We start from the raw sequence: 27,927 nt of genomic DNA, 5'->3' as shown, positions 1-27,927 counted from the left end.
ATGTAGACTACAATAGCTAAGTAGGCTAAGCTACTGAATGCAGAGCCTTTGCATGTGACTGAGCGTTTTTACATTGTGTTATTTCCACTTCTGCTAATGTGAAAGAGTTAAATACTTCTTCCACCCCTGCACACAGCCAAACTGGGGCTTGATTTCAAAGCAGCTCTCTACATTTGAGTATGTTGCCATCTAGTGGTCATTTGTGATATAACAGGCAGGTCACTGCAGCCTCTCCACTCCCCCACAATGTGTGAAAAACTTTTACCAGCAATATGTGACACATCTCAGTGCTGCTGTTTCTCAGGAAACGTGCACTTCCGTCTTTTGCCGTCTCAAGCAGCACATTTCTAGAACAGTCTCGTGCTCATTTTCAGCCACCTGAGTGACAGAAGGTGCAGCAACATTAGGGCCTGGCTATGTTGAGGAAAGAAAATCTATTTATAGGCTCCTTATCGTCAAACAAACAGAGCGCAAGTGCTGTGCTACCCAGCTGAGAGAGGAGAGGAGGGAGCTTTCGTTTTCTCACAGCAGGGGCGAGGAAGTGATTTGGACACTTTGTGCAGGAACAAGTTTCAGCAGCGGAGGGTGGTTTTTGTTTGGTCTGTGTGAAGAGGAGCTGATGGAGTTTGCAGAGCACATCAAGACCGCTAATGTGGAGGATGTTGTGCTCCGACAGCCGCTGCACCCGCCGAGCAGAGGCACCCTGTGCATCACCGGCCACCACCTGCTCTTCTCGGACAGGGAGGAGGGCAGCTGTCGGCAGGTTCTACTGCTCCTCAGGAACATCGATGCTATTGAGAAAAGGTGATCAATGCAATATACACATGAGCAAGTAGTTTAATTGATGATTGCATGCATAAAATGAGGATATTAAACAGCAGCATGCAGTCATTTGCTGGTTTGTTTCCAGATTGCAAAACAAACATGACATTTTAATCAACAGAATTCAATTAACAGCCTTAATGATGTATATGATTGCTCAAAACACTAATTACTGTCCTGATAAGGGTATATATGTCTTTTTATTCTCTTATAGTCAAATAAATAACCTCACTAATCAACACCAAAGCTGTCAGTGAATGTCGAATTAATGTCTAATTCCATTACTCCTCAAATCTTTTGAACCAGTGTGGAAAACCTTTTGGTCTACTCCCGCCGCTTCTCTAATGCAGGCCGCAGTCAAAGGTTGGACATCATCTGTGTTGCCATGTGTCTGCTGCTCTCATTGCCCACAGAGCCGAGGGAGGATATTTGCTAACAAGATTACAGCAACTCTCTTTTCTTATCACCTTCCACGCACACACACTCGCAGTGTTGTGTGTTGCTTGCTACTAACAGCTTTTTCTTAGCTTCCTGAAACCACTCTATATTATTTTAGTCAGGAGTTGCACACCCTCTCCCACACACAGCCCAGCTGACTGGGTTTACCTTCCTTTTCTGCTGCAAATCAGACTGTCTGCACTGCTAGAGCCGTTGAGGGGGGGGGGGGGGGGGGGGGGGGGGGGTTGACGTAAGTGGTATTGTTTCTATTGTTTTGTGTAAGAATCATAATGGTGTTTATGTGTGTGTATGTGTAGGATGTCTGGATCCTCAGGGACGATTACCATCAAGTGTAAAGATCTGCGTGTGCTCCAGCTTGATATCCCAGGCATGGAGCAGTGTCTTAACATCGCACACTCTATTGAGGTATCCCTAAAAACACAACACACAATGGGATCGTATATCCTCTCTTTGTATACAGCATTTCTCATCGTTTCCTCGTAACATTCTCTTTTGGAGTCTTACAATAGTCCCTGTGTCACTCTCTCCAGACCCTGTCCTGTCTGGACTGTGTGTCGGAGATGTATCCTTTCTTTTACAGACCGTCTGATGCCAGCCTGCAGGACCAGTGGGGTCTTTCGTCCCCTGAACAGCACTACAATCAAATGAAAGAACTTGTAAGCGACATATAAATCTATATCTCATGAGCTTGTTTCTGCAGCACAGGAATCCCAACAATGATGCACCAACCGCATGACAGGAAAATGCCAGGGAAACCGAATGCAGGGGTCAGGATTCAGGATTTCCTTGTTGCTTAGCTTTCATTTGTTTTTCCTTAACTTCAGTATGTGCTGCACACAGCGTGAATTTGTTCGTAACAGACATCTTCCTCTTGGAATAGCATGTTGCTATGGTGAGGGGTGGACCCTGAGGGCAGCATTGTTGAGTATGTTTTATAGGCACAGTGTTCCCAGAACATGTAGGATATCTTTAGTTTTCATCAGGCTGGACTGCTCACTGTACTTGCATTTCTATGCACATCCACCCAGCTGATCCCTGCCACTTCTATGAGAGCTGAGCTGTGTATCACTGCATGTGGTTTAAGTTTGTCAGATGGAGTTTGACATTGTGGGAAATCTGCTTATTTACTTTATTGCAGAAAGTTAGATGAGAAGATTGATACCACTCTCATATCTGTCCATAACAGCCAGTTAGCTTAGCTTAGCATTATGTATGAGAGCATGTGGAGACAGCGAGCCTGGCTCTGTCTGAAAGTTAAAAAAATATGACTACCAGCACCTCTAAAGCTCACTAATTAATACATTATATCTGGTTTGTTTAATACATATAAAAACTAAAGTGTAAAAACAACAAGTTTAACTATTTCAGACCATTTCTTCGCTGGCAGCAGTGTCCTCCTGAAGTCTTGTGGTTATTGAGACTCCATAAAACTACAACTTATCATTTTTATGGAGTTTGCATGTTCTCCCCGTGTCAGTGTGGGTTTCCTTCAGGTTCTCCGGCTTCCTCCCACAGTCCAAAGACATGCAGGTTAATTGGTGACGCTAAATTGCCTGTTGGGGTCAATGGTTGTCTGTTTCTGTGTGTCAGCCCTGTGATAGCATGGCAACCTGTTCTTGGATGTACCCAGCCTCTCGCCCAGTGTCAGGTGGGATAGGCTCCAGGCCCCACGACCCCCAACAGGATAAATGGAAACGGATAATGTGTTTTTATGTGGATTGAACAAAGGCAATATCAGTGGTTTAATAGTGAGCCTGGCTAGTTGTTTCACTCTGTTTCCAGTCTTAAAGCTAAGCTAAGAGAGCTGCCTCCAGGCTGTAGCTTTATATTCATGGTACACCTGTAAAGATCGCTGCACTTTTTCATTCATTCATTCATTCATCTTCTAACCGCTTCATCCTCTTGAGGGTCGCGGGGGGGCTGGAGCCTATCCCAGCTGACAATGGGCGAGAGGCAGGGTACACCCTGGACAGGTCGCCAGACTATCGCAGGGCTGACACATAGAGACAGACAACCATTCACACTCACATTCACACCTATGGACAATTTAGAGTTATCAGTTAACCTAGTCCCCAACCTGCATGTCTTTGGACTGTGGGAGGAAGCCGGAGTGCCCGGAGAGAACCCACGCTGACACGGGGAGAACATGCAAACTCCGCACAGAAGGGCTCCCCCGCCCGGAATCGAACCGGCAACCCTCTTGCTGTGAGGCGAGAGTGCTAACCACCACACCACCGTGCCGCCCTGCACTTTTTCATTTTGAGTGAAAATGTAATTTTGGGTAATTAAGGTGAAAATGTAATTTTGCTGTAGTATTTGGCTGTTTTATGCTTGTATAAATGCCAAATGGAAAAGAGTGAACAATCCAGCAGTGGGTATGTGTCATAGGCAGAGGAAGGTGGACCCACCAATGTTTTAGCTGTTTCCTGTAACACTGGCATCCTTTAATATAAGTGTGCTGTGTGTAGTTTGCTGAGTAAAGTTTAAATGACTTATGTGTGTTAACCATTAATATGTTTTTTTCATTTGCTTATTAGTTATTTGTCAGTGTGATGAGCCTTCATCATCCTCTCTCCCTCTCTCTCTCTGTTTGCAGCATGATAAATGGAGACTGAGCACTGTAAACAGAGACTACCTAGTTTGTCCCTCTTACCCTCCAGCTGTTATTGTCCCCAAGAACATAGATGATGCCACACTGGAGAAGGTGGCCAAATTCAGACAGGGAGGACGCTTCCCTGTCCTCTGCTACCACCACAGGAAGAACGGCATGGTGAGGTGCTTTCATGTGTCTCCACTGCCAGCCTACAATTCGTACATGCAGCTGAACAACTTTAATGTAACTTTTCAGGTAATCATGCGCAGCGGTCAGCCACTGACGGGAGCCAATAGGAAGCGCTGCAAAGAAGACGAGCAGCTCCTCCAGGCTGTGATAGACGGCTCAGACAAAGGTTACATTATTGACACACGCTCCAGTCAGCAGGCACTGCAGGCTCGCATGATAGGCGGAGGGTTTGAGTCCAAATCGTTTTACAACAACTGGAAGAGGCTGCACAGACAGATGGAGAGGTGTGTTTGTGTCGTTCACTGTTGTATGATACCAATATGTCCCCTCAAACTAACCTCCGTCATCTTGTTGCCTTCATATGTGTGTGTACAGAGGTAAGGCACTGCAGGAGAGTTTCATTAAACTGGTGGAGGCCTGTGGTGATGAGTCCAATAATATGGACCGATGGCTCAGCAAGCTTGAAAATTCAAAGTGGCTGTCTCATGTCCAAACTGCCCTGTCAACTGCTGGCCTGCTGGCGGAGTGTGTGGAGAGGTAGGAACTATGTGGTGGGATTACAGTCAGTGTGCACTTACGTCTTGTCAAAAGCATGTTCTTGTCTAATGGGAGAGTTTGCTGCAAGACTTGTTGCCTCTTGCTGTAAAATTGTGGAGAAAGGAAAGTATCACAACAAGCAAAAAGACTGTAAAATACCACAGACATGTGAGGACATACACGCAAGTACTGACAAAGACACATCTAATTTAAAACCTGTCTGCAGCTACAATACAGGGGTTTCTGTAATGACTGTACTGAAGTATATTCACTGGTTTTGCCCAGGGACGGTCATTCAGTTCTGGTTCACGGCTCTGAAGGCACAGACTCCACTCTGCTCATCAGCACTCTGGCTCAGCTCATCATGGACCCATACTGTCGCACACTGGAGGGCTTCCTGGCTCTGCTGGAGAGAGAGTGGATACAGGTGAGTGTGTGTTTAGAGATTGGAAAATGTTAAAATGTCTAATTTGCAAAGACACATGAGAATAAATCTTGGACATTCTGCATGCCATAGGAAAAAAAAATCAAGTCCTCAGATAGGTAGAGGCACACGAACACAGTATGTAGCACAGAGTCACATCATACAAAAAATAAGTATGGTTTTTTTTTTGTTTTTTTTTTATTAATTATCTTTCAGATACAGAATACCCTGCTTTACGCTTACAAATAATGACTTTCTGAGTCTGACATCACTTTTTGGGGATAAAAAAGTTATTATATTTCGGTCAATATACAGTGGTGGAAAAAAGTTTTCGGACACCCTTAAAATTTTACACAATCTCAAATATTATCATGAAATATTTGTGGAAAAATTTTTTTTTGTGCTTCAAAAGGTGTGGCTGCATTAGACAGATACAAACAAATACAATTATATTTTTTTGTTTATTGTTTACAAGAAAAACTAACAAAACTAAATTCTTGACAGTTTCAATATGTCAGTTCTCAACATTGTCGGTATCAAAGTCAACAAATAACAGAGAATGTGTTCAAAACTGAACAAAAAATAAATAAACCATCACATCATCAAATTAATATTTAGTAGTCCTGCCATTGGCACGTAGTAGAGCTCTAATCCTGGCTGGCATGTTCCCCACGAGCCTTTCACACTGTTGAGGGGTAATCTTGTCCCATTCTTCTTGAATTACTGCTTTTAATTCTTCTAAATTCTTTGGTTTATGCTTTGAAACAGACCTTTTGATAATCCACCACAGACTTTCAATGGGGCTCATGTCCGGGGATTGAGCTGGCCACTCTATGACCTGGATACTGTGCTCCTGCAGCCAAGTTCTACTGGCCTTGGATGTGTGGCAAGGGGCATTATCTTATTGAAACATCCATTTTTTACCTTGACAGAACAGTGCACGCGCAGAAGGGAGCATGTGGGTTTCGAGAATGGTACAATACTTGGTAGAGTTCAATGTGCCATCACAGACAGTGAGATGACCAACACCAGCAGCACTCATGCATCCCCAAACCATGATACTGCCTTCACCATGCTTGACAGTAGGTACTGTACATGCTGGAGATAATGCTTCGCCTGGCCTTCTGCGTACCCTCACATTAGTAGGAGGAAGATAAAGCTGGAAACTGGACTCATCTGACCACAAAATCTTCTTCCAGTTCCTGGCTGTCCAGTTCTTGTGTGCCTGGGCCCAACAACGCCGGGCTAACCTCTGTCTCTCATTGATCAGGGGCTTCTTGATAGCCTTGTAGGACATTAAGCCATGATCTAAAAGTCGGCCACGTACAGTGCGGGTGGAACACTGGACACCAGTTTGGTTTGACCACTGCTGCTGAAGCTCCTGTGATGTCATTCGGCGGTTTTGCCTGCACATGCGGATCAGGATGCGGTCATTTCTTGCTGAAGAAACCCTTGGACGCCCAGATCTTGGTTTGTCTTCCAAGCTGTTGGTTCGTCTGTATTTCTGCAGAGTGTATCCAACTGCTGAAGGACTGCCTCTGCACTTCCTGGCTATCTGGCTGAGAATCTTTATCTTCAGGCGTGTTTCCTGCGTTAGGTTCCTTGTTTTAACCATTTTTGTGTCTGAAGAACTTTCAAATGTGCTGGCTTTATGTAGACACGAAGCTTGGCAACAAAAATTGTGTCTTTTAATAAAAAGAACGACCTTCATCACTGGTACCAAAATGACCCAATACTCAAAATTTCTCATGCATTTTTATGGAACCAATCAATTTTAAGTTTTAATGGCTTTTTTAGGATTTATTTAGTATTTTGGCTGTGACTGTACTAAAAGAAATTGCACTTGAAGACCTAAGAGTGATTCTTAATGCAATATTTCACAAATGCATGGGGTGTCCGAAAACTTTTTTCCACCACTGTAGCTCAATGTTCAGGTTTACGCTTTCAGTAAAGTCAGGAATTTAATATAAAAGAAGCATTTCAAGGAACCAAAGTGAAAGCATTTTGAATATTTGTTACATTTAACATTTGTGGTTTTGCTGCAGAGCTGTCCACTGTCTGTCAACCACGATCGTATGTGTGGATATGGCCAAATCTCTTGCTAAGAGGATATTGCTCCACATTCTATGCCTAACAGGAAATGTCTTTAGAAAAAAAATCATTTTCGGTCTGCTGCATGTAGCAGTCATTGATTTAACAAAACCTCCCTCTCGTCACTCTTTGCCTCTGGTGTCTCTGTCTCCAAATGTTTCCTTTGTATGACAATTCTACCTCCAGTGCAGCATTTTTCAAGTGCAGTTTAATACTGACACATCTCATGTTCAGTTTAAACAGAAGATAGAACCATAGGATAGTAGTTGTTCATATTTTAGAGTTAATTAAATAGACAAGACTAAGGTAAGCGATAATATTTAAATTGTGCCCCAGCATGAGCCCCTTTTAATAAGTTTGAATTGACACAGAAAATGAGCAAGTAGCAGCAGCACAGTGTGTATTGCATTGTAATGTATGCATGTTTATATGTGGAAGTGTTCTTCTCTCCAGGCAGGACACGCATTCCAGCAGCGATGTGCCCACTCCGCCTACTCCCATGCCCGTCTACAGCAGGAGTCCCCGGTCTTCCTGCTGCTGCTGGACTGTGTGTGGCAGCTGTGGCGTCAGTTCCCCCTCGCACTGGGCTTCTCTGAGGCGCTGCTCCTGAGGCTGGCGACTGAGGCATACGCATCTGACTACGGCACCTTCCTGTGTAACAGCCATCAGGAGAGGTCAGTTGCACTTAAAATTAAAAAGTTTCTAAACTTTGCATCCAAGTTGTAAGTTACCTTCATACCTCACTCTTCTCTTCCATCTCAGGTGTGCTCTCGGAGTGAAGAAGAACACTCACTGTTTGTTCCAGGCCCTGTTGAGACCTAGGGAGAGAGATTACTACTCCAATCCCCTGTATGACCCCACTGAACTAGCAATCTGGCCCTCGGTCCACCCTCAGTCCCTGCAGCTTTGGAGAGGTGAGCTTTGATGTATTTAAACATGATGTCATGTTTTTGACCTGTGGTTACTACCTGCACATGCTCATTCAGTATTTAGCCTCTGATGTAATCACAATGCATTCACTATTTACTGTTGTAAGACTTTGTTAGTTTTGCTAACTTTAATGATTTTAGGATTTTTATTTATGGAGTGTCAATTTGCACCCATGTGAGAATAGTCACACTGCAGCTTGTCGGCTGTTTACATCCATCCCTAGGACATGTTTTTATGGATCCCACTATTTATTGTGATTGGCTTGTACTCGTCACGTTGACATATTGAGGCCTGAGCCGGTTATGAGTAAGACAAAAACTTCATTGTCAGGGCTAGCAACAGCCAATCTCAGACACTCTGAGATTAAAGTGGTTAATTTACAACAGAGAACTCACAAATGTACTGCCAGAAAGTCAGGTGACGTAGTAAAATGAGCAACACAGTCCACAGACAGTAAGATGTGGTGGATGAATGGGTCAAGCACAGGACTTTCACACAAGAGACTGGGGTTTGTGTCCTGTGTCAGTCAACACTGGTGTGTTATTTTCAGTGTTTATGATATAGAAAGCTGCTGAATGCACATTGTGTACATACGCTAAGAGTAACTGAATAGACCTGTTTATGTTTACGCCATATTTCAACGTGTCTTGGACGCCCAGTAAATAGCCATATCAACCATTTCACCCCGGGTGCAAATAGCATTGTTGGCTAATATCATCTGCCTTTTATTTATGTGTTGGTATACTGACTCCAGCTCATGTCTGATCCTAAGGTTTTTTTCTGAGGTGGACCCCACAGACTCGTCACCTGGAAGAGGCGCAGGAGGAAATAAGGAACATGGTTATTGAATGGGGGAAGATGGCGGTCAGCTGATGCACCATCAGTATGTTAGGAAGTGAGCCTGAACATGTAGAGCATGCTTTAAGGAGGAATTTTAACACTGTGCAATGTCTTTGACTGTGGAACTGTCTTTTCAGAATTCAACCTATTGTGTGTTAATGTACAGTAATTTTTTTATTCTTTCATAAAAATTGTTTGGCGAAAAAAAGCGAATTGTTGATGTCATTTGAGGTGGTTTAGCTCTATAAATTTTCACACCATATTTCAGTGCTTTTAAAACTGCTTAAATAGTTATTTTTTTCATATTTTGCGTATTTTTTATTATTTTCTGACGTACATTCGCTCGTAGATATTATCAATAGAAGAAGGCTGTATAACTGACACACCTCCCAGTCCTGTTAAGCTCAGCTAAACACTCTTCACAATACAAATCCCTGCGCACTGCAAGTCAGCATGTTTGCACACACGGAGCTTTGCAAGCTGGAGACTGTAGTCCTGTTCAATCAAGAGCCACAAGCCCTGGTGATTACCCAAAGCGGACAAGAACCACATAGCCCAGCATGACTTTCTACACCTGCTTATTTATCCAGTGGTTACTGGGTGAACTGAGACGGTGACCAGTCGGATGGTAATCTTTTAATTCTGACACTCAAATGCCTTGAAAACCGTCTCAACAGCTCTTATTTTGTATTGGGTCCAGAGGAATAATTTCTGATTTACTAAGTTGAATCAGCTGGTTTTGGACCAAGAATCATCTGTCTGGGATTCCTGCTTTTGTCAGCACACAGGTAAAAAATGATTTTCTGTGTCCTATTTATGTTCAGTTTGTGTGTGTACTGTTATTTTACAGCTTGTATGTACCCCAATGATCATTACCAAGATTTAGAAGTTCTGTGTCATCAATATGGTTCAATTTAACTTTTCTAAGGACTGCTACTGGACATGCAACCAGGGGTCTGTGTGCCCACTGCTTCTGTGCTGGGCCTGTTTTGCCGAGGCTGTCTCAGCAGGGCGCGGAGTCTGCCCAGTCGCAGCCTTAGCTGTTTGCCCAGGCAGATGAGCAGGTGGAACAGCCGGGAGACATGCAGCCCCCAACCTCCTCAGCAAAACCCCCGTGTCCTCATCACGGGTAATACAATTTTTTTTGTCTGTCATGATCTCGTTATAGCTAAAGATGGAAAGATAGATGGACTTTTCCACAGCTACACAAACACTGAACCAGTGAAGCTACCATTGTTTTCTACCATGTTCACTGCACAGCAGCCACTGTTTTGTGCTGTTGGCTGTGGAGCAGTAACAATAGGGGTTGAGTGCCTTGCATAAGGGCATCTTTTACAGCAGCTGAGAGTGTTTCTAGCTTCCGCACACATCTTATGTTTGAATATAATAAAATGCAAGAGACTCCCTAACGGAGAATTCATATTGTGGCATCCATGGCATGAATGGAATACTAGACACATGTGCTGTCGCTTTTTTTCTTTGGGTTGTTTTCACTGCGCACCAGCAGCAGGACCCCATTTTGACTCATCACAATAGGGTGCGTACAGACAGTGCTGGTGACATAAAAGAGCTAATGAGTGACTGTGGGGAGAATAATAGCCCACTGTCACTTTTTGTCCCAGGATAAAGCTTTGGAGCAAACAAAAGCTGAAGCGTGGCACACCAAAAACATTGATTCCATTTTAATACCAAACTCCAAACATTGTCCAGTTTTCTCTGGATGGATAAAATATTAAACTTTGTCTCTGTGTGCAGGTGGTCTTGGGCAGTTAGGTGTGGGACTGGCACAGATGCTGAGGTGAGATCAGTAGAAATTCCTGAGACATTAGAGCTTGTCAAAATGTCTGAAATTTGAATGTCATCATTGTCTATATTAATGTCTAGGAAGCAGTACGGAACAGAGAATGTAATCCTGTCGGACATTAAGAAGCCTCCACCTCATGTTTTCAGCAGTGGTATGCAAAACCAAAATGAACTTTTCACCTTCTATGTTGTTGTTTTACTGACACAATTTATACTTAACAGAATGTACCCTTCATTTCCCCTGCTGTTTAAAGTTACTTTTTTAAACTGGTCTCTTCTCCTCTTTTCCCATTAGGTCCATTTGTATACGCTGATGTGTTGGACTACAAACATCTCAGAGAACTGATTGTAAACTATCGTGTCACTTGGCTGGTCCACTACAGCGCTCTGCTTAGTGCTGTGGGTGAGGCTAATGTGGCTTTGGCACGCAAGATCAACATCACAGGTCTGCTGAATACACACACCATTTATGTACACAACCTTTTTAGGGATTGTTATCCTTAAACTCCACTTTGGGTCTTCTGCTGTCCATCTAGGCCTTCATAATGTGCTGGACTTGGCCCTGGAGAACTGCCTGCGCCTCTTTGTCCCCAGCACCATTGGAGCGTTTGGTCCCTCTTCTCCACGTGACCCAGCCCCTGACCTCTGTGTCCAAAGACCTCGAACCATCTACGGGGTGTCCAAAGTGCATGGAGAACTGATGGGGGAGGTGTGTCAATCTTAAAGCTATCTTAAAATGCACAAAAAGACTCACACTTTTGTGTTTTTCAATATTTTTTGTCTTTTTTTTTTTTTGGTAGTATCTCCATCATAAATATGGTCTGGACTTCCGCTGCCTACGTTACCCAGGTGTGATATCAGTCAACACACCTCCTGGAGGAGGAACAACAGGTATTGCATCACTTCACATCTGCATATGCCACATATAGTCAGTACAATCAGCATGATGTTATGGACTTTGCACTCTGGACCTCTTTCTTCACAGACTATGCAGTTCAGATCTTCCACGATGCTCTCAGCACAGGTCACCATGAGTGCTACCTGCGTCCCGACACCCGTCTTCCCATGATGCATATCTCCGACTGCCACCGTGCCACGGTAGAGTTCATGCAGGCGCCAGAGTGTCAGCTGTCTCTGCGCACCTACAACATTGCCGCCATGAGCTTCACTCCAGAAGAGGTGGCCCAAGAAATCCGCAAGCATCTCCCTCACCTCAAGGTCACCTACAATCCTGACTCTGTCCGCCAGACCATTGGTACGACATGTGGCACACATGCCTACACACAAAACCTGTGTGGGATTATACATCTTTGCAATGTTTTCAATTGGTTAAAAAGATTATATTGCTTGGCAAAATGGGATCCAACTGACATGAGACAAACCCAGCTATGTTTAAAGATTATATTTATTGATAATTACATTATTAAATCCAAATACTTCTATGAGAAAAACTGCAGTGATACAGATGATTTTCTCACTTGCTCATGGAGTGCTATATCATTCATGTCATATCAGACGATGTGCTAACATGTTAAAGGAGCTGTATGCAGGATTGTCTGCACATGGTTCTCAACATGGAGGTGGCTAGCAGCTAACAGCACTAACTCCATAGGCAGCACTAACAGCAGCAACAGCGCTGACTGAGCTAACAGCATTAAGCTAAGGGTAAAACTGGAGGATGGGCGCCAACCGCTGCCACAATGTCATCTCGATAGTAGCAGTAACCACCCTATGAGCGCAGCACGGCAATTAGCTGGCAAGTGGAACACACTTACAGGGACGCTCATGCACTAACATGCACGCACGTCCAGAATACAACTAATGACTGTATATAAAGATGGATGACACATCTTCACTTCCTGCGACTGTAGAAAAATAAAGCCAAAATATCCTAGATGCAGCTTCTGCCATCTTGTACTGGTGATGTCATTTGGATCCAGAGTTTGCGAGAAGTGCCATTGATCACTAGCCAACTCGTGCACACAAAGTTGTCAATCATGACATCAAACCCCCTTTGATAGCATCAAAATAACAAGTCATAACCAAACTTAGCAGAAAAATGCACATAGTAACATCTACCTAAAATGACGGAAACCATTTTTGGGAAAAATGTATTTGATGTGTACTTTTAGGTGTTGGTTCAGCCCATGTCCCATCTGCTAACATGGAGGGGGCAGGGTTTATGATCTATATTGCAGCTGGCCACCAGGGGGCGATCGAGATGTTTTGGTTTCAACTTTGGGGAGCTGTGATGTCCTCCATCTTTGTATACAGTCTATGATTACAACACACAGAGTTGTAGCACATTTGCATTTGCAGCTATAGCCTACTTATGATCTGAATGTTGCATACAGCTCCTTTAAAGCATGTGGCATTTTAAGATGAAGCTACATCTGTAAGGTTTTCAAGTCTTATTCTTGCATGGACCTGAAAGCAGTTTTACTTATCTTGTTTCATTTTGAAATGATTTGTGGAACTGATAATGCTATCTTTAATTAAAACTGATGGGATGGAAGTAACATGGTCATCTTGCTTGTCACTTTGCAGCAGACAGCTGGCCCGTCAGGTTCGATGACTCCAATGCCAGGAGAGATTGGGGCTGGGCACCAGCCTTCGGCCTTGAGGAGCTGGTGTCAGACATGCTGCGCTCCATTCGGGACAAGAGGACAAACGAGGGCTTACCTGTCAGCTAGCGAAACCTGCTCCACAAAGACTGACCAATGCCCTACCCCTGACTTTTCTTCAGCCTGCATTTACCAACGATACACTTCCTCTCACTTTACTTTCACAAGCTGTCAACCAGTATCCTCTGTTACTCCGGCACATTACAGCAATGAGCCAGGGACTGTTTGTAAAGTAGGAATTCTCAGTCAGATGCTCTCAATATACAGTGGACAGTGAGACGTCATACATGCACTCAAACACACACATTTCAGTCTTTTTTCAGGGAATCATACTGTCAAATCTGTTTTTAATTGTTATCATGGTATAAACATCACTTTACACATGTTGCCTCAGACAGAACAGAAAAGCTTTAGAGATTTCCAAATGTCATGTGAATTGCATCGATGGACACAACGGTCTGTTACAATGTCTATGAAAATGTCTAACACAGTATGGACCAGTTGCACCTTTAGAGTAACAAATCTGTTGTACACTTTGACTCCAGGATCATCTGGAATGGCTGGCTCAGTCACCTCTGAACTGTAATGACTCATTATGTATTCTGGCTGTTTTAAAAGGCAGTCTTTTATAATATAGTCTATCAAGTTATTATTACACACTGTATACAACCCCACTACCCTTGCTGTGGCATCTACCAGGAAGCCTTTATTTTGCCTTTTTGCCAGCAGTGTGATTTTGGTTATGAATGAGCACCGATATCAAATGAAGCCTTATTTACTGTAGATTACTTTGGAAAGCGATGTATAAAAAAATGCAGTGTACTTTGAATCAGACCTTGAATAATAAAAATGTTATTTACTCAAACAGCAGTGGCTTTTTGTATATTGTTGAACTTCATGTATACTACATGAAGAATGTTAGTGTAGCTGTGAAAGGGCCATGAGAAGGTTTAGGATGATGCTGTCTGAGAATAGATGTTGATTATGGGTGTTGGTGGAGCCTACATGTACTTCTAACTCTACAACATTTTAGAGAGAACTATTGTATTCTTTTACTCCATAAAATTTATTTCACAACTATAAATACACTGGTAGTTACTGTACAAATTATTATAGTACCTACAAAACACAACACATGATCAATTAATATAGTAGGTTGCACTGTTGTAAATTAAACTACCCAGATGTTTATGAAAAAGTTAAAATTGGTCACAAAGCTGCTCACATATTAAAGGGATGGTTTGAATTTTTTAAATTGGGCTTGTAGGAGGTACTTCAGTGTATAACATGAGGTAGATGTCAGCCACATGCCCCTAGTTTGGAGAAGCAGACTTTAGTCCGACGCGGAAGCTAAGCAATGTACTGCTGTGGATGGGGGCCAGCAACAAATAGTATTTTAACCACCTAAAAAAAATCAATATCACTTTAAGTGTATGTTATATTGCTATATTGAGAGTATTATCATGGCTTTACCTTTCCATCAGACAGCCCGTTCAGACGGGAAGCTGTTAACAGCATCAGTTCCCTATCTATGCTCTCGTCAAAGCCACCAGACTCCATTGACATTGTCATTTTAACCTGGTAAAACACAGGAGCTGCTGGTCTACTACTGCTGCAATCAGTTAGTTTGTGCTATTGTGTGACTTTGGTGAATCCAACCCTACCCATTTAAACACCAAAGTCCCACAATATCTTAAACAACCTAACTGGTCGAGGCAGCAGTCGACCAGCAGCTCCTGTGTTTTGGCAATGTTAAAATCATTGTTTTTGCAGTGGAGTCTGGCTTAGAGGAACGACTTCATTTTCCCAGAGGAAACCACTGTCATTGAGGTAAAAAATACAAATATTCTAAACTTCTAGTGTGCACTTAAACTGATATTGATTTTTTTTTTTGGGGGGGGACTTTTTTTTTGGGTGGCTGAAATATGTTTTGTTGCCCATCCCTATACACAGCAGCTTAGCTTTCATGTTGGCCCCCAGTATGCAGCCTGTTTCTCCATACTAGGGGTATGCTGACTGACATCTAGTTTATGTAAAGTCCTCCTGAGACCTGAACTTTTGTTTGGTATGCATTTTTAACTTCTCTTAGCTATTTGTGATCAGTAGGACCTAATAAGTATAGAAAAATAAAATTGTCAACAATAAGTCCTCAAACGAGACAACAATAAAGTCTTAATGTCTAGTACTTCCCAATTCACAACGTCTTAGCTTCTTGCTGTCGCTAAAATTGGTCAAATTTGTTGCCATATCGAACTACAAACATGATTAATAAATAAACAGGTTTCAACTGTAAAAACTGAGAAGGCTTTGCCCACTTTTGTTCCAGGATTGGCTGCAGACTGACTTGGCAGAGATGGCTGCCATCTTGTTTTTACATATATAGTGTATTGTGCTCTTTCTATCTCTAGATGGCACAAAGAAGTGTCCATGAACAAGGACAACAGGTCTAAATTCAGTAGTATGAAGTATAAGGTCAAGAAGCCTAAAAACAAAATGTGATGTCCTCATATGAGGACACAGGGTCTCAGGAGGACATGCTGTCTTTGGATAAGTACCCCATACAACCCCACTTCCAAAAAATTGAACTAGCCTATCCATTTAATGCATCCATAATTAGGCTATAAGCCGAACACTTAGAGTTGGGGTAAATTCTGCAAGATGTGTATCTTTATAAACGCGTTTTGCTGATGGTAGGCTACTCATTTAAAAGGAAACATTTTTACAGAATTTTTCAGTTTCATTTTATTGATAATCAGGTCAGGATGCACCCTTCTCCTCTCCAGCAGTCTAGTTGTAGTGCTTGTTCCTTCCTGTGGAGGCGCACCCTTCATCCGGCTCGCCACTCAGACACTCACCGGAGCCACGCACGTCTTTCTCAACAGCGCCTGCTAACATCCATTTTCTCCGATAATGGACGCGGGATTTTTCCGCGTAAGTTCTTGAAATTTATTTGCAGTGTCTCGCTGCTAAGATGCAAGGAAATAGATCCCTCGTTCAACACGTTAATATGCTGTGTTTGGGTGGAGGGCCAGTCAGTCAGACGGTAACATTATGTCCGGGGCTTCGTCTATCAACTGATAACAGTCTTGGATTTCGACAAGAGCCGTGTTTCAGCTGGGCTGTTTTCAAAGCTTACACGTTTTTCAAAATGGGTATTTGTTACCTCGTGACATCAAGTAACGATATAATGCCTACACAACAGAACCTTTCTATATGAATTTGCAAAGAGACACACTTGCAGGAAATAGACGAGCCAACCCAGCTAGCTGGCTAGCTGCTGCTAGCCACAGCTAAAGATGGCGTCCGGGCGGTGCATCGTTCCTGTCTGCGTGCGGTAGTCACGACCACCGCTGCGCTAACGTTGTGTAGAGCAAGTAGACGTAGATATGTGCTGAACAGTGAGCATAATGTGACTTTTGATGTTCTGTCTAGCGCCATGTTAGCGCTGTTAGTGGTCAAAACAGCCTCCAGGCGGTGGCTAATATTAGCCTGTCAGTGTCTGTTGGAGGATTAAGCAGGCTAGCTAAGCTAATGTTAGCCTGTCGGTATCAATGTCATATCTGACTCAGTTTGAAGGTTTAGATTTAACATGGTACTTGTGGTCACGTGAACTGACGTCAGCTAATATTTAAGCTCCTAAAGTAACGCCATATGTTAGCGCACGTGTCATGATGTTTGCCAACTTCCGATGTCAGTTTCACCGGTAGTTTATAGCGCGGTCACGTTACGCTGGCTAAACACCATGGAAGCTGTGTAATTGAACGGTTCTATGTGCACATGTTTCAAGCATATGTTGCTATGCACGCAGACTTGATTGTCAACTTATATTAGTCTACAAGTATGTGATTGTTGTTTTGTCTTTAGGGCACAAGTGCGGAGCAAGACAACCGCTTCAGCAACAAGCAGAAGAAGCTGCTGAAGCAGCTAAAGTTTGCAGAATGTCTGGACAAGAAGGTATAAGATCAACATCTGCAGTATATTTACTACTATGTTAGTACTCATTTCTTTAGCAAATAAATTGCTTTTCTGAAAAAAATGTGACAGTGCCAGTCACTATCGTTTATAGAGATTTGTTTTTGTGAAACTGCAGCCTCAGATCGTGTAGTCATTGTCTTTGCTAACTGGATGCTGTTGTTTGCTTTTCTCACCCTCAGGTGGACATGACCAAAGTGAACCTGGAAGTCATCAAACCTTGGATTACTCAGCGAGTGACAGAGATTCTGGGGTTCGAGGATGACGTCGTCATAGAGTTCATATTTAACCAGCTTGAGGAGAAGGTAATGTCTTTAATTGTGTCTACGTTTTGTTTTTTTTGTTTTTTTCAAACTGTCATAAATTTGAGGGCATTGTTTAGTTAGTAAGAGGCATATGAGCGAATAATTGCACATCCTAGTCAAATTGAAATTGAATGGGTAAAGTAACAATTGGTGTAAAGCTGATTTTATAATGACATAACTATGTTTTGCTGTTATGTGACAAAGTGCCTTTATTCAGCAGTCTTCTAATGATGATGTGATTTATGATTTAAAAGGCCTGAACCAATATGGATGTTATACCTTGCATCAGAAGTATAGCACCAACACCTAATTAGCTCTCTCCTGAGCCCAAAGTCACTGAGCCCAACTCTCCCTTCATGATGCAGTGTGTGGTTTGAGGTGAGTTATATGCAGGGATTACCAATATTATGTCAGTGAAAGACACACCTGAACAATGCCATATTCATGTTCTCCGTAGGTATTTGCAGTGCATCTTTAAACTGCTGAGAACCCTTTAAGTGTAATTGGAATTATAGGCTAAAATTAGGGAGGGTTTAACAATTTGTCACAGTCTATTGTTAAAAGTAATTAATCTCTTCAACTTTAGGAGTATTTTAACACCAAGCTGAAAAGTATTGCCTTACAGACCACCTCAGCTTGAAAGTTTCATGTCTTTTGTACCTCTGTTGGGTGTGGTCGGAAGTGCTTTCTGTTACCTGACACCACACCTTGCAGTGATTTGAGAGTGCTATGACACACCCCAGGTGCTATCTCTTCATCACTGTTGCAAGTTGAGAACTTCAACCTCTGGAGGTCAACAAAAACAAGTTTATCAGCTACTTTTGAATAATTCTGTGACAAGTCTGTTAAACCTCTGACAGCACTCAGCATCTCAGTTGCGTGTGGTCAGATGTGTGACAGATCTGAGATTTTCAGCCATAAGAAACAATACTTTTCTGTTGGGTGTTAAGTCATTCTTTAAAGTGGAAGGCCATTGAAATATCTGTAGTGGTCATGTTTTTGACCTAAACATTTTTATTGCCATTAGGGTTGTAGCCCCTCTGATGTTATGTACTTCATTTTTTAATACTAAATTCTGCATGTTCTTCATCCCATAGGACAATGACTACTTTATTTAAGTAGACTAATTATGTCCAAGAGTTTCCTTTATTTAATCATGTGTTCCCAACTGATATGTCGAACCACTTGGATGTCTGGGCAATGGGTAACTTCCATTGCACAGGCTTACTTTTGGAAACAGGAAAACAAGGTTAATGTGAGGAAATAACTTACGTTCAGTATTCTTCATTAGACTATAACAAGGATTCCATCCATTAGAATACTTAAATGTAAGTTTTGGTATATATGCGTATAACTGGTTAATGAAATTTAATCCTAAAATGGTAAAAACCACATGTATTTGTTTAATAATAGTATTTGTGACACCAGCACTACATTTAAGTATATATTTTTTTGTCTTTTCATTAATCCTTTGCTTGCCATAGCTTTTGGGGGGGTGGGTTGGGCTGTCAAAGCTAAGTTTAAAGGGTACTGTTTCATAATGGTAAGAAAGGGTAATTGAATTGAGATTACGTTATCTCACAATAATTCTATCAGTTGTTGAAATAAAACTCCTTTTTTGTGTAACTGTGTACTCATTATTGCTTGTTCGTCTCTTGCAATTTAGATAAATGATATAACATTAAGCTCAAGGTGGTTGAGTCTCAAGCAGTAGGGAGGCGGAAGCAAGCCAAGGGAGCTCCGTGCCCACTGATCCCACGGGACTCACTGAAGACACCGGAACTGTACTTGCAGTGTTGGGTTTTAATGCACTCTGTATTGTGGCTATTTGTTTAACTGCTCAAGTGTAGACAGTGGGGAGACTGGAGAACAAGGGGTGGGCAGGGACACAGAAATGTAAAGTACTGGGGATAGTATTGAGGTAGTCAAATAATGACAAAATATTTTTTTCTGTTATTGATTGTATATTTGGAGAATAACAATGAGAAATGGGTGTAACTGCAATATTGCATGCAATTTTTTATTTCACTAGATATGTCTCCCCTAAGCTAGCTCGCATTCTCAGTTTGATGAGTTTGTGAGTACGATTTAAATCAATCACACGTTTATTTTGATAGGTTATTGAGTCAAATATTGGACCCAGGTATGTTAAGTATTGTAGTCAGTGTCTTACATGTTTTGAGTATGGTTAATTACATAGTCACAGGTATAGTTTAGTGAGGGCTAGAAGGTAGGCAGTCCCATTTGTGGGATCCTACCCCCCCTCTGATATTTTGCCTTCCATTATTTCAACGCCATATGGTCTTTTTTCTCCCCCCTTCGTGTGTGTGTTACAGCACCCGGATAGCAAGATGATGCAGATCAACCTGACAGGCTTCCTGAATGGGAAGAATGCCCGGGAGTTCATGAGGGACCTGTGGCCCCTGCTGCTGAGTGCCCAGGAGAACATTGCTGGCATCCCCTCTGCTTTTCTGGAACAGAAGAAAGAGGAAATTAAACAGAGACAGGTGAGCTTTTTTCCCGAGGTAACTCTGCCAAAATGTCTCTGTTAGCTGTAGGAAGGTCACTGGTCTGTGAGGTTGCTGACAGTGAGTAGAAAGTTCTAGTCGTCTAGGCAGAAAAAGACTGCTGTAAATAATGCTGCATTCACATGGAATCAGGCAGACAGTAGACAGCAGAGAAACAATACTGTCTAGACAGCACGGGACAAACAAACATGAAATGGTAGGACAGCAAAGCAGGACAAATGAGGATGTGTTTCGACACTGATGTGTTGTTTAAAAAGAATGGAATTATTGTATCAAATTAAATTATTTTGTCTGTTATTTTAAGCAATTATTCTAGTAAAGCCCAGTAAATTGTCCAGATCACCCATGTTTCCTTCTACTTAACATCCATTTGCAAATTTCATTATGGAGGGCGACAAAAAGTATTTCAACTTTAAATGGTAGGGTCGTTTGGTGCCACCAGTTGGTATTCCCTGTCGGCCTCACCCAAATTCACTGTCCTGCTCTTGTCTACTAAAATGACATCTGGTTTGTCATCTAGTGTCTGTTCTGCAAAACGCAGTCATCACTGGGATGGACAATATGTCCTATAAGAACCATAGGCGGAAGCCCCTTTAACACTACCTCTTAAGAGCAGAAGTTTCAGGCTGTTATGCCGCTTTGTTGTTCTTTATAAAGTGTACAGTCGCGGAATGGGGGGGACAGAGTTTTTTCTCCTTTAAGTTGTGGGAGTGAAACAATGTGTAAAAAGGGACAGTCAGCAGGCCAGGACCATTGATGAGGCAGGTGTGACGTTTTGAGGACGTGTTATGTGTCCAACCCACCACCAGGAGATCTAAAAAGCAGCTAATAGCAGTTAGCAGCTAACTAAAAAGAAAAGTTGCCTAAAATGTCCAGATATTTCACCTTCGAGCAGAGGATGAAACCAGCTTCTATAATTATTGCCATGTTATGCCATTGTTATTGTTTATACAGCGCTGGCAACACATATGTTTTATGGCACACAAGAGGCCAGTGCAGTTGTTACACGTAATGCTTCCTTTGCTTCTGCGTTGCTGGCACGTTGTCTTAAATCACACACTGGAGCAGAATGATGCTGCTGTTGTTTGGTTCTGTGTAAAAATGCTAAGACAGCGTACAGAAGGGACGTCAAAGCGGCACTGTAGTGTGATCTCTATGTAAAAAGCGTTCGAGACAATAACATTGAACACAGTATTTGGCACCCCAGGTGACAGTATATTAACTCTGCAGGATAGAACAGATATTATTGTTGGTAATTGCTATATGCTTTGTTCCCCTGTTGTTCCTTTTCTGGTAGATTGAACAGGAGAAGCTAGCTTCACTGAAGAAGGTCGATGATGATAAGAAGGAAAAGGACAAGGACATCAGAGAGAGGGCACAGTCAAAAAGCCCAAGGAGGTAAGAAAATGTCTTCAATATTGAAATCAGTGGACAGACGTGTGTATATAACACAGAACATGACAACTTATTCTGTTTGCTTCTTCTCTATCTAGGCGGAAGACAAGATCGCCATCACCACGGCGAAGGTCACCAGTGAAGAGGGAAAGGAAACGCAGTGCCTCGCGCTCCCCAAGGCGCAAACCCAGTCCAGTTGGTAGCAGTTCACCCCCTCCGCCCCTGATGCAGCTGCCCACGAAACCCTTGGAGCAGCTTGTGGAGCCAGACACATTAGGAAGAGCCCTGCCAGAACCAGTCATCCAAGAAACGTCTTCCACCTGGTTTGTGGAATATTTGCCTCGCTTAAGACTTAAAATTTTGTTTTGGACTCGAAGTCAGTGGTTATTTGATCTTAATGTTAGGTTTGGTTTCACATCCACTGGGTTTTAGTTTTATTTTTTTTATTTATTTTTTTTTTATTTCATATTAGTTTGATTTAAGTACTTCTTTCAAATTTCATTCAGGGTTAGTTTGGGGTGACAATTTTAGCAGTAATATATTCACACTTATTTCAGTTTATTTGGAAACAGGTAGTATAGTACTGTAGTTTTGCATTGAGATTAAGAAAAAACCTGAAGTGTAAAATTGAGAGTTTTAACTTCTTCTCTCTGCCCTGTAGTGACACAGTTGTAGAGGTGGTGAAAGCAGACGCAGTGACTGAAGTCAAAGAACCGTCGCCAGAGAAGATTCACAAGAAAGAGGAAAGGCCCAGGTCTCGGGAAAGGGAGAAGGACAGCAGGAGGGAAAGACCTCATCATCGTTCTCGTTCTCATTCCCGCACTCGCAGGCGGCGCTCCCGTTCCAGGTAATCTCTAACATTTTGTTTTTAAGTTATTATGATGCCCTCTTGTTTTTCAAAAGTGTATGTCTAAATTTTCTCATGTAAAAACAAGAACTTCAATATTTAAACAGATTTTTTAAAAAGCTTTTCTCCCTACCCTATTTCAGATCCTACTCCCCTCGCAGAAGACCGAGTCCAAGGAGGAGGATGTCTCCTCGTCGAAGGAGCCCCCCTAGACGCGGCCCCACTAGCTCCAGACACAGACATAGACGCTCCCCTGTCCGCAGGTCAGTAGTTCAAAGAACAATCACTATGTCTTGCAGGCTTGTTTCTCTATGACTTCTTATTGTAATTATTTTAGTATTATACAGGCCACCACACCCATGTACAGTAGATCAGGGCCATACAGAAGATTTGAAACCAGCTTTTCCCTTTTTATAGAGTTAAAACTTTTAATGATGTTTCTGTGTTTGTGTCCTGCAGGAGGCGCTCCCGTTCTGCTTCCTCCTCTGGCAGCAGCTCCTCCGGCTCTCGCTCACCCAAAAAAGCAATGAAAAGAATATCTAATACACCACCCCGAAAACAGGTCCATCACCCTGACAACGCCATCAGCCCTGCAGGGAAGGACAGGCGGTCACCATCTCCACGGGCCAGACGGGGTAGAGGCTCTGCATCACCAGCCAGATTATCTGGTAGGATCTTTATCATTTCTTCATGGCTCTTCATAATTATTAATGTATCCTTGTCTCATACTGGCAGTTATATGATGCTTCAGCTCATTCTGTGCTTTATTTAACATCTAGTAATGCTTAAAGTCCTTTCTAAATGAGGTTACAGAGAGCCAAATAATTCCTGTGCATTTAAAGCTGTTATTTCAAGATCTACAGTTAAGGAGTGTGTTAATCGTAAGTGCGTCTTTAATTCTTGGTGTTTTTGTTTTTCAGGTTTCAAGCGAAAACAAGGAGGAAGAAGTGATTCTCCACCTGATAATGCCAAGCCCAGACCGTCTGATGGGTCTGATTCAGGTAAACGTGAAGTTATGTCTCTGTGTTCATTAATTCATTATAATGGCCTTTCACCTGACGGCTCACAAATTGTGATGACCGGTCGAGTGGAGATCCCAGCCACTTCTTGTCAGAAATGGACACTTTTTCACCAAGTCCATTTGCCCTTGTTTTCAGCAGGAAGGGCACAGTGGTGGATGTTAATTTACAATACTTGATTTTTTACAATATGTCCCATTGCAAATTTTAATTGCTGTGCCAGTGACATGAAAAGGGATTGTTTGTGAAAATGCACTACAAGCTAACATTGCTAATCAAATGAGAGAGGCGTGGTCTACCTGTTCAAAAAGATAGATTTCCAGGTACTTGTGTTTATTTCACATGGTAGCAAATTTATATTTTTACAGTGTTAAAGGACAGACCTCACCACAGTGATCCATTTTGTTCAAATGCTTTGATAAGTCTGTGTGATAATCATGTAGTGGTCCCATTTAGAGTATCAATCTAAACAGATTGAACAAAACCTTGAGGAAACACAGTTTACACCAACACAAAGGATAGTACAAATATATTGTAGATCTGCACTATGCCATGCAAACACCTATAAAAACTCAAGCCACAAGGATACAAATCTTTTCTTTTTTCTGTATATTTTATTTTGCCATGGCAGTCTGTTTCACTGGTTCTGCTAACACTGATGAGACACTCAATGCTCTGCATTTCAGAGGAGGATAAAAATGAGAAAGGGGCAACAGCAGATTCGGTGCAGCAGCGACGTCAGTATCGCAGGCAGAATCGACAGTCGTCTTCAGGTTATAAGCGTTTTTATCCCCGTTCTGTCCTCTCCCATACCCAACCCCCCCCCCCCCCCCCCCTCTCTCTCTCTCTCTCTCTCCCTCTCTCTCTCTCTAACCAAGTCTCTGTCCATGTCATCTTGCACTCATCGTCTCATGGACTTTTGAAGCTGTGCCCTAACCCCAACCTTGGTGTTTTTTCCCTCACCGCATACAGTTAAGGCTACAATTAAACAGCTGTTGATGTCCTCTGTGTGTTTGGTTTCAGATACGGGGTCTTCCTCCTCAGAAGACGAGGGGCCCAAGAGGCCAACAGCAGGGCCAGGTGCCAGAAATGGGGACGTCAGGAGGAGACGTAGTCGCACGCCCTCCCCACGGAGACGACACAGGGACGCCTCTCCAAGGTCAGACACTGAGCACAGTACTTGCACATTTCTATTTGAAAATAATATTTGGCAAAAATTTAAGTTCTGTTTTGTTTAAATGTACTTTTTTTTTTTGTTTTGTTACCCATTTAGGAAAAGACGGTCTCCATCTCCTGGGCGCAGACGTCGCACCCCGTCTCCCCCACGACGTCGCAGATCTCCCTCTCCTCCTAGACGAAGGTATAGGCATGTTTATTTTATCTTGAGAGTTATCGTTTCAATATTAATAACCAACAACTCAAAAGTTTGTAACAATTATATTTGGTGCTGCCCAGGTCTCCCTCCCCACCTCCCCGTCGTCGTTCTCCATCCCCCAGACGATATTCCCCCCCTATCCAGCGTCGCTACAGTCCCTCACCCTTGCCCCCACAGAAGAGGAAGATGTCTAGCTCTCCCACAAAACGCTCTTCTCCAGGGGCCAAGCGACGCCCCTCCAGGTCCCCCAAACGCAGAAGCTCTCCTGCTCAAAGGAGACGCGCATCTCCATCCTCATCTCCACCCAGACACAGGAGGAGCCCCATGTTGCCTTCTGTCAGGCAAAGCAGGGATACAAGATCCCCAGTTGCAGCAGCCAGCCGCCTCTCCCCGTCCCCTGCAAACCGCGGTCGCACTGTTAGGGGTTCCTCCAGTCCTCAGGGACGATTCGAAACCTCCAGTACATCTCCATCTAACCAGCGAAGACAGCAGTCCCCCTCACACAGCGGCAAACCCATCCGCAGAGTGTCCCGCACACCAGAGCCACGCAACAACCAGAGGTAAGCATCATGATTGTGTCCGAATGATGCATTTTAACCATTTGTATTCTGTAACCTGTTCTGTACATGTGCCAGCGCCCTCTGTAATATCACCTTTGTCCTCTCCGCAGACCGTCTCCAAGTCCCCAGCCCATGAGGAGAGCATCCTCCAGGTCCAGATCTGTTTCCCCTCCACCAGCAGCTCAGAAACGTCCGGCCCCTGCATCTGCCTCCCCCTCACCATCTCGCTCAGCCAGTGGGTCTCCGCCACCAGCCAAAAAAGCCAGCAGTGGTTCAGGCAGTCGGTCCCCAAGCAAGGTTTGATATTTCAGCTTACTGACTAACACAACTGTCCAAGATTGGCTGCATATATACAGGTTCATGAGCTCAGTCTGAAATATTAGGGGTAGTTTTGGACCATCTGCACAGCTGCATTCTGGAAAACAGTGATGTAGAAAAATGTCCATCAGGTTGTTGCACAAAGCTAGCATTATTTTTGTCCAGTGTCCTGACAAGTAGCAGTTTAAATTCTGGCTTTGTTGGATGACATTTCAATACTTTCAATGTTGTCCTCATAAAAAAATCTTTTTATTTTAATTGCAGAATTCAGATGTTGATGGCAGTGCAAAGAAAAAGAAGAAGAAGAAGGAAAAGAAACACAAGAAAGAAAAGAAACATAAGAAGCACAAGAAGCACAAGAAGGAGAAGAGTGGCAGCACTGTGACTGCAGATGGACAAGAAAACCAGGCTGTGGAGGAGGATGGAGACTCTCGAAAGGTGATGTGTAGTTTAGCTACCAAGGCCTTGTGCGTTCTTCTCAATATAGAACATTAAAGTAGTGAATGTGATTGTTTCTTGCCATGCACCAACATTCTGTACTTCTGTTCAGAGGGCTGTACCACGAAGCAGGTTCAGCAGTGCCATGCTGTTGTTGCCTGAGCTCAATTCTAAAATTGACTGGTAGCCAGTGAAGAGAGGCCAAAACAGGGCTGATTTGGTCATGTTTGAAGGCCTGAAATGGCTTTTTGTGCTCAACCCTGATTACGGTGAGGTACAATAATCTAACAAGGAAGAAATAAAACCATGGATGGCTTTGTGAAGATTGAATATAAAAAAAGTACCTGATTTGACCAGGGGTTAGGTCTGCAGCACAAGTTATAATGGAGATCTAGCCCGCTTTAAAGAAACAATTCTGGCTTAGACTCAACAAACCTCGTCAACCCACTAGTCTCGCTTCGTGGTACAGCCCTCAGGTGGCAAGGTGAGAGGCGTATATTTCATGCTGTTTTTTGTTTAGGAATCAGACAGTGAAGTAGAGGACAGCTTGGACGACCTGGAGAAGCACCTGCGAGAGAAGGCGCTGCGCTCCATGAGGAAGGCCCAGATGTCTCCGTCACAGATGTCCTGAGAACGAGGGGCTTTCTTGTTTTGAATTTTCCACTCACTATTGATGTTTGCCATCAACCTGGTTCAGCTTTAGAATGTACAAATTGTTAAATCTGGAGTCCTTTTTTTGTTTTCTTTTTACTGGTTTGGTACATTCTGAAGAGTGTGTTTCATTAAGAGCTTGATTTGTCAGTTAGTGTACTATCTTAACTGTAAAGAGGCCTGTGTTGTCCATAATTTTAAAATTGATGAGCAGGGAAACGGTTTCAGCTCAGAGGTTTGAGTTTGGCAGGTTTAAGATATTTTCCACAGCCTACAATAGATTCCATTGAGAAATGATTGCATGTGCAGTGATTGTCTCTGATGTGCATGAACCACTGACCTTATGGAGTGTAGAAGAAAACCATACAATAACATACAGTAACATACTGTTACTATTGCCTTTCATTAGTAGAGACAGTCACACAGCCGTGTGAACTGTTGGAGGCCGTAACAGAATGTCTTGTCCCATATTGTAACTTAAGAGAGGTGTTTAGCGTCGTTTAACCTGCTGTTTTTTTCTGACTTTAAATTTGTCTTGTTTTAAGACTAAAACAATCTGATGTGACACAGAGTATGCGTTAATTTTTTTTTTAACGGATTGATATGCAATTTTATGTTGATACCCCTGCACCACGCTAATGTCTGTGGGACTGTTGTATGATTTGTATTTAGTACTCCTGGCTCTTGTCATCTTGTCATCCTTTCAGAATTAAAACCTTTTTATAGGACGTGTGTTTCCTTAATGTTTGAATTAAGGTAGATGTTTTTTTTATACATCCATGAGATGTAACTTCTGCGTGGTGATGCGGTTGGTGGGTGTAGCTTGGTAGAAAGAAAATAGTTACCACATGAAACTGCTCACAAAGTCTGTGGATGATCTCGTACAACTGGGTCATGATTTTGGCACTTTGAGTGTCACAAGCTGAGTGCCATCTAATTCACAAAGGCAGACAACTCAACAGCCGATATCTCCAACACTCTGCAACTCACACCAAAGCAATGTAGACTGAGGAGTAGTGGAGGTGTGGACTGGAGTCACGTGACTTTAACTCAAGTCAGACACAAAGTTGATGACTAAGTCTCAACAAAATAAAGACATGAAGCTCAACCGTAACACCCAATTACTTTTACTTGACTTGAAAATACTTGATACTCTCCCCCAAATCTAAAGATTAAAAAGCATGTTAAGTGTGCCACAAATAAATTC

The 27,927-nt window shown here is 42.8% G+C and overlaps 3 protein-coding genes across 6 annotated transcripts; all 3 read left to right on the top strand.

Annotated features, from left to right (window-relative positions):
- Positions 1-206: 206 nt before the first annotated feature.
- LOC117266900 (myotubularin-related protein 9) lies at positions 207-8,955 on the top strand. 2 transcript variants are annotated; one of them, XM_033642315.2, is made up of 11 exons: positions 207-804; positions 1,129-1,185; positions 1,578-1,686; positions 1,812-1,937; positions 3,878-4,051; positions 4,130-4,347; positions 4,439-4,600; positions 4,886-5,027; positions 7,569-7,789; positions 7,878-8,029; positions 8,818-8,955. In XM_033642315.2, the coding sequence occupies exons 1-11, from the start codon at positions 620-622 to the stop codon at positions 8,916-8,918; spliced, it is 1,647 nt and encodes a 548-aa protein (XP_033498206.1). In that variant the 5' UTR covers positions 207-619; the 3' UTR covers positions 8,919-8,955. The 2 variants fall into 2 exon arrangements, with proteins under 2 accessions (XP_033498206.1, XP_033498207.1); XM_033642316.2 differs by lacking the exon at positions 1,129-1,185 and having other exon boundaries at positions 209-804.
- A 579-nt stretch (positions 8,956-9,534) lies between these two features.
- On the top strand, positions 9,535-14,177 carry tdh2 (L-threonine dehydrogenase 2). The gene is made up of 9 exons (XM_033642229.2): positions 9,535-9,673; positions 9,814-10,014; positions 10,641-10,683; positions 10,770-10,840; positions 10,984-11,133; positions 11,225-11,397; positions 11,489-11,579; positions 11,674-11,943; positions 13,236-14,177. The coding sequence occupies exons 2-9, from the start codon at positions 9,828-9,830 to the stop codon at positions 13,379-13,381; spliced, it is 1,131 nt and encodes a 376-aa protein (XP_033498120.1). The 5' UTR covers positions 9,535-9,673; positions 9,814-9,827; the 3' UTR covers positions 13,382-14,177.
- A 1,914-nt stretch (positions 14,178-16,091) lies between these two features.
- On the top strand, positions 16,092-27,448 carry srrm1 (serine/arginine repetitive matrix 1). 3 transcript variants are annotated; one of them, XM_033642586.2, is made up of 17 exons: positions 16,092-16,243; positions 17,177-17,266; positions 17,467-17,589; positions 19,926-20,096; positions 21,415-21,515; positions 21,611-21,835; positions 22,174-22,359; positions 22,503-22,622; positions 22,819-23,027; positions 23,280-23,360; positions 24,065-24,151; positions 24,402-24,537; positions 24,652-24,738; positions 24,834-25,313; positions 25,424-25,610; positions 25,896-26,069; positions 26,590-27,448. In XM_033642586.2, the coding sequence occupies exons 1-17, from the start codon at positions 16,223-16,225 to the stop codon at positions 26,698-26,700; spliced, it is 2,589 nt and encodes an 862-aa protein (XP_033498477.2). In that variant the 5' UTR covers positions 16,092-16,222; the 3' UTR covers positions 26,701-27,448. The 3 variants fall into 3 exon arrangements, with proteins under 3 accessions (XP_033498477.2, XP_033498479.2, XP_033498480.2); XM_033642588.2 differs by having other exon boundaries at positions 26,597-26,755; XM_033642589.2 differs by lacking the exons at positions 16,092-16,243; positions 17,177-17,266; positions 17,467-17,589 and adding an exon at positions 17,841-17,967.
- Positions 27,449-27,927: the final 479 nt, after the last annotated feature.

This window comes from Epinephelus lanceolatus, chromosome 15 (assembly GCF_041903045.1).
Source record: "Epinephelus lanceolatus isolate andai-2023 chromosome 15, ASM4190304v1, whole genome shotgun sequence".
In the NCBI taxonomy this organism is placed as follows: Eukaryota; Metazoa; Chordata; class Actinopteri; order Perciformes; family Serranidae; genus Epinephelus; species Epinephelus lanceolatus.
This window is presented reverse-complemented; position numbering and strand designations above follow the sequence as displayed.

Coding starts and splice junctions, on each gene's coding strand:
- LOC117266900 (XM_033642315.2), top strand. CDS start 620: ATGGAGTTTGCAGAGCACATCAAGACCGCTAATGTGGAGGATGTTGTG. Junction 4,052..4,129: donor ACCACAGGAAGAACGGCATG/GTGAGGTGCTTT, acceptor GTAACTTTTCAG/GTAATCATGCGCAGCGGTCA. Junction 4,348..4,438: donor CTGCACAGACAGATGGAGAG/GTGTGTTTGTGT, acceptor GTGTGTGTACAG/AGGTAAGGCACTGCAGGAGA.
- tdh2 (XM_033642229.2), top strand. CDS start 9,828: ATGCAACCAGGGGTCTGTGTGCCCACTGCTTCTGTGCTGGGCCTGTTT. Junction 10,015..10,640: donor CCCCCGTGTCCTCATCACGG/GTAATACAATTT, acceptor CTCTGTGTGCAG/GTGGTCTTGGGCAGTTAGGT. Junction 11,398..11,488: donor ATGGAGAACTGATGGGGGAG/GTGTGTCAATCT, acceptor TTTTTTTGGTAG/TATCTCCATCATAAATATGG.
- srrm1 (XM_033642586.2), top strand. CDS start 16,223: ATGGACGCGGGATTTTTCCGC. Junction 17,267..17,466: donor CAGAATGTCTGGACAAGAAG/GTATAAGATCAA, acceptor TCTCACCCTCAG/GTGGACATGACCAAAGTGAA. Junction 24,739..24,833: donor CCCTCTCCTCCTAGACGAAG/GTATAGGCATGT, acceptor GGTGCTGCCCAG/GTCTCCCTCCCCACCTCCCC.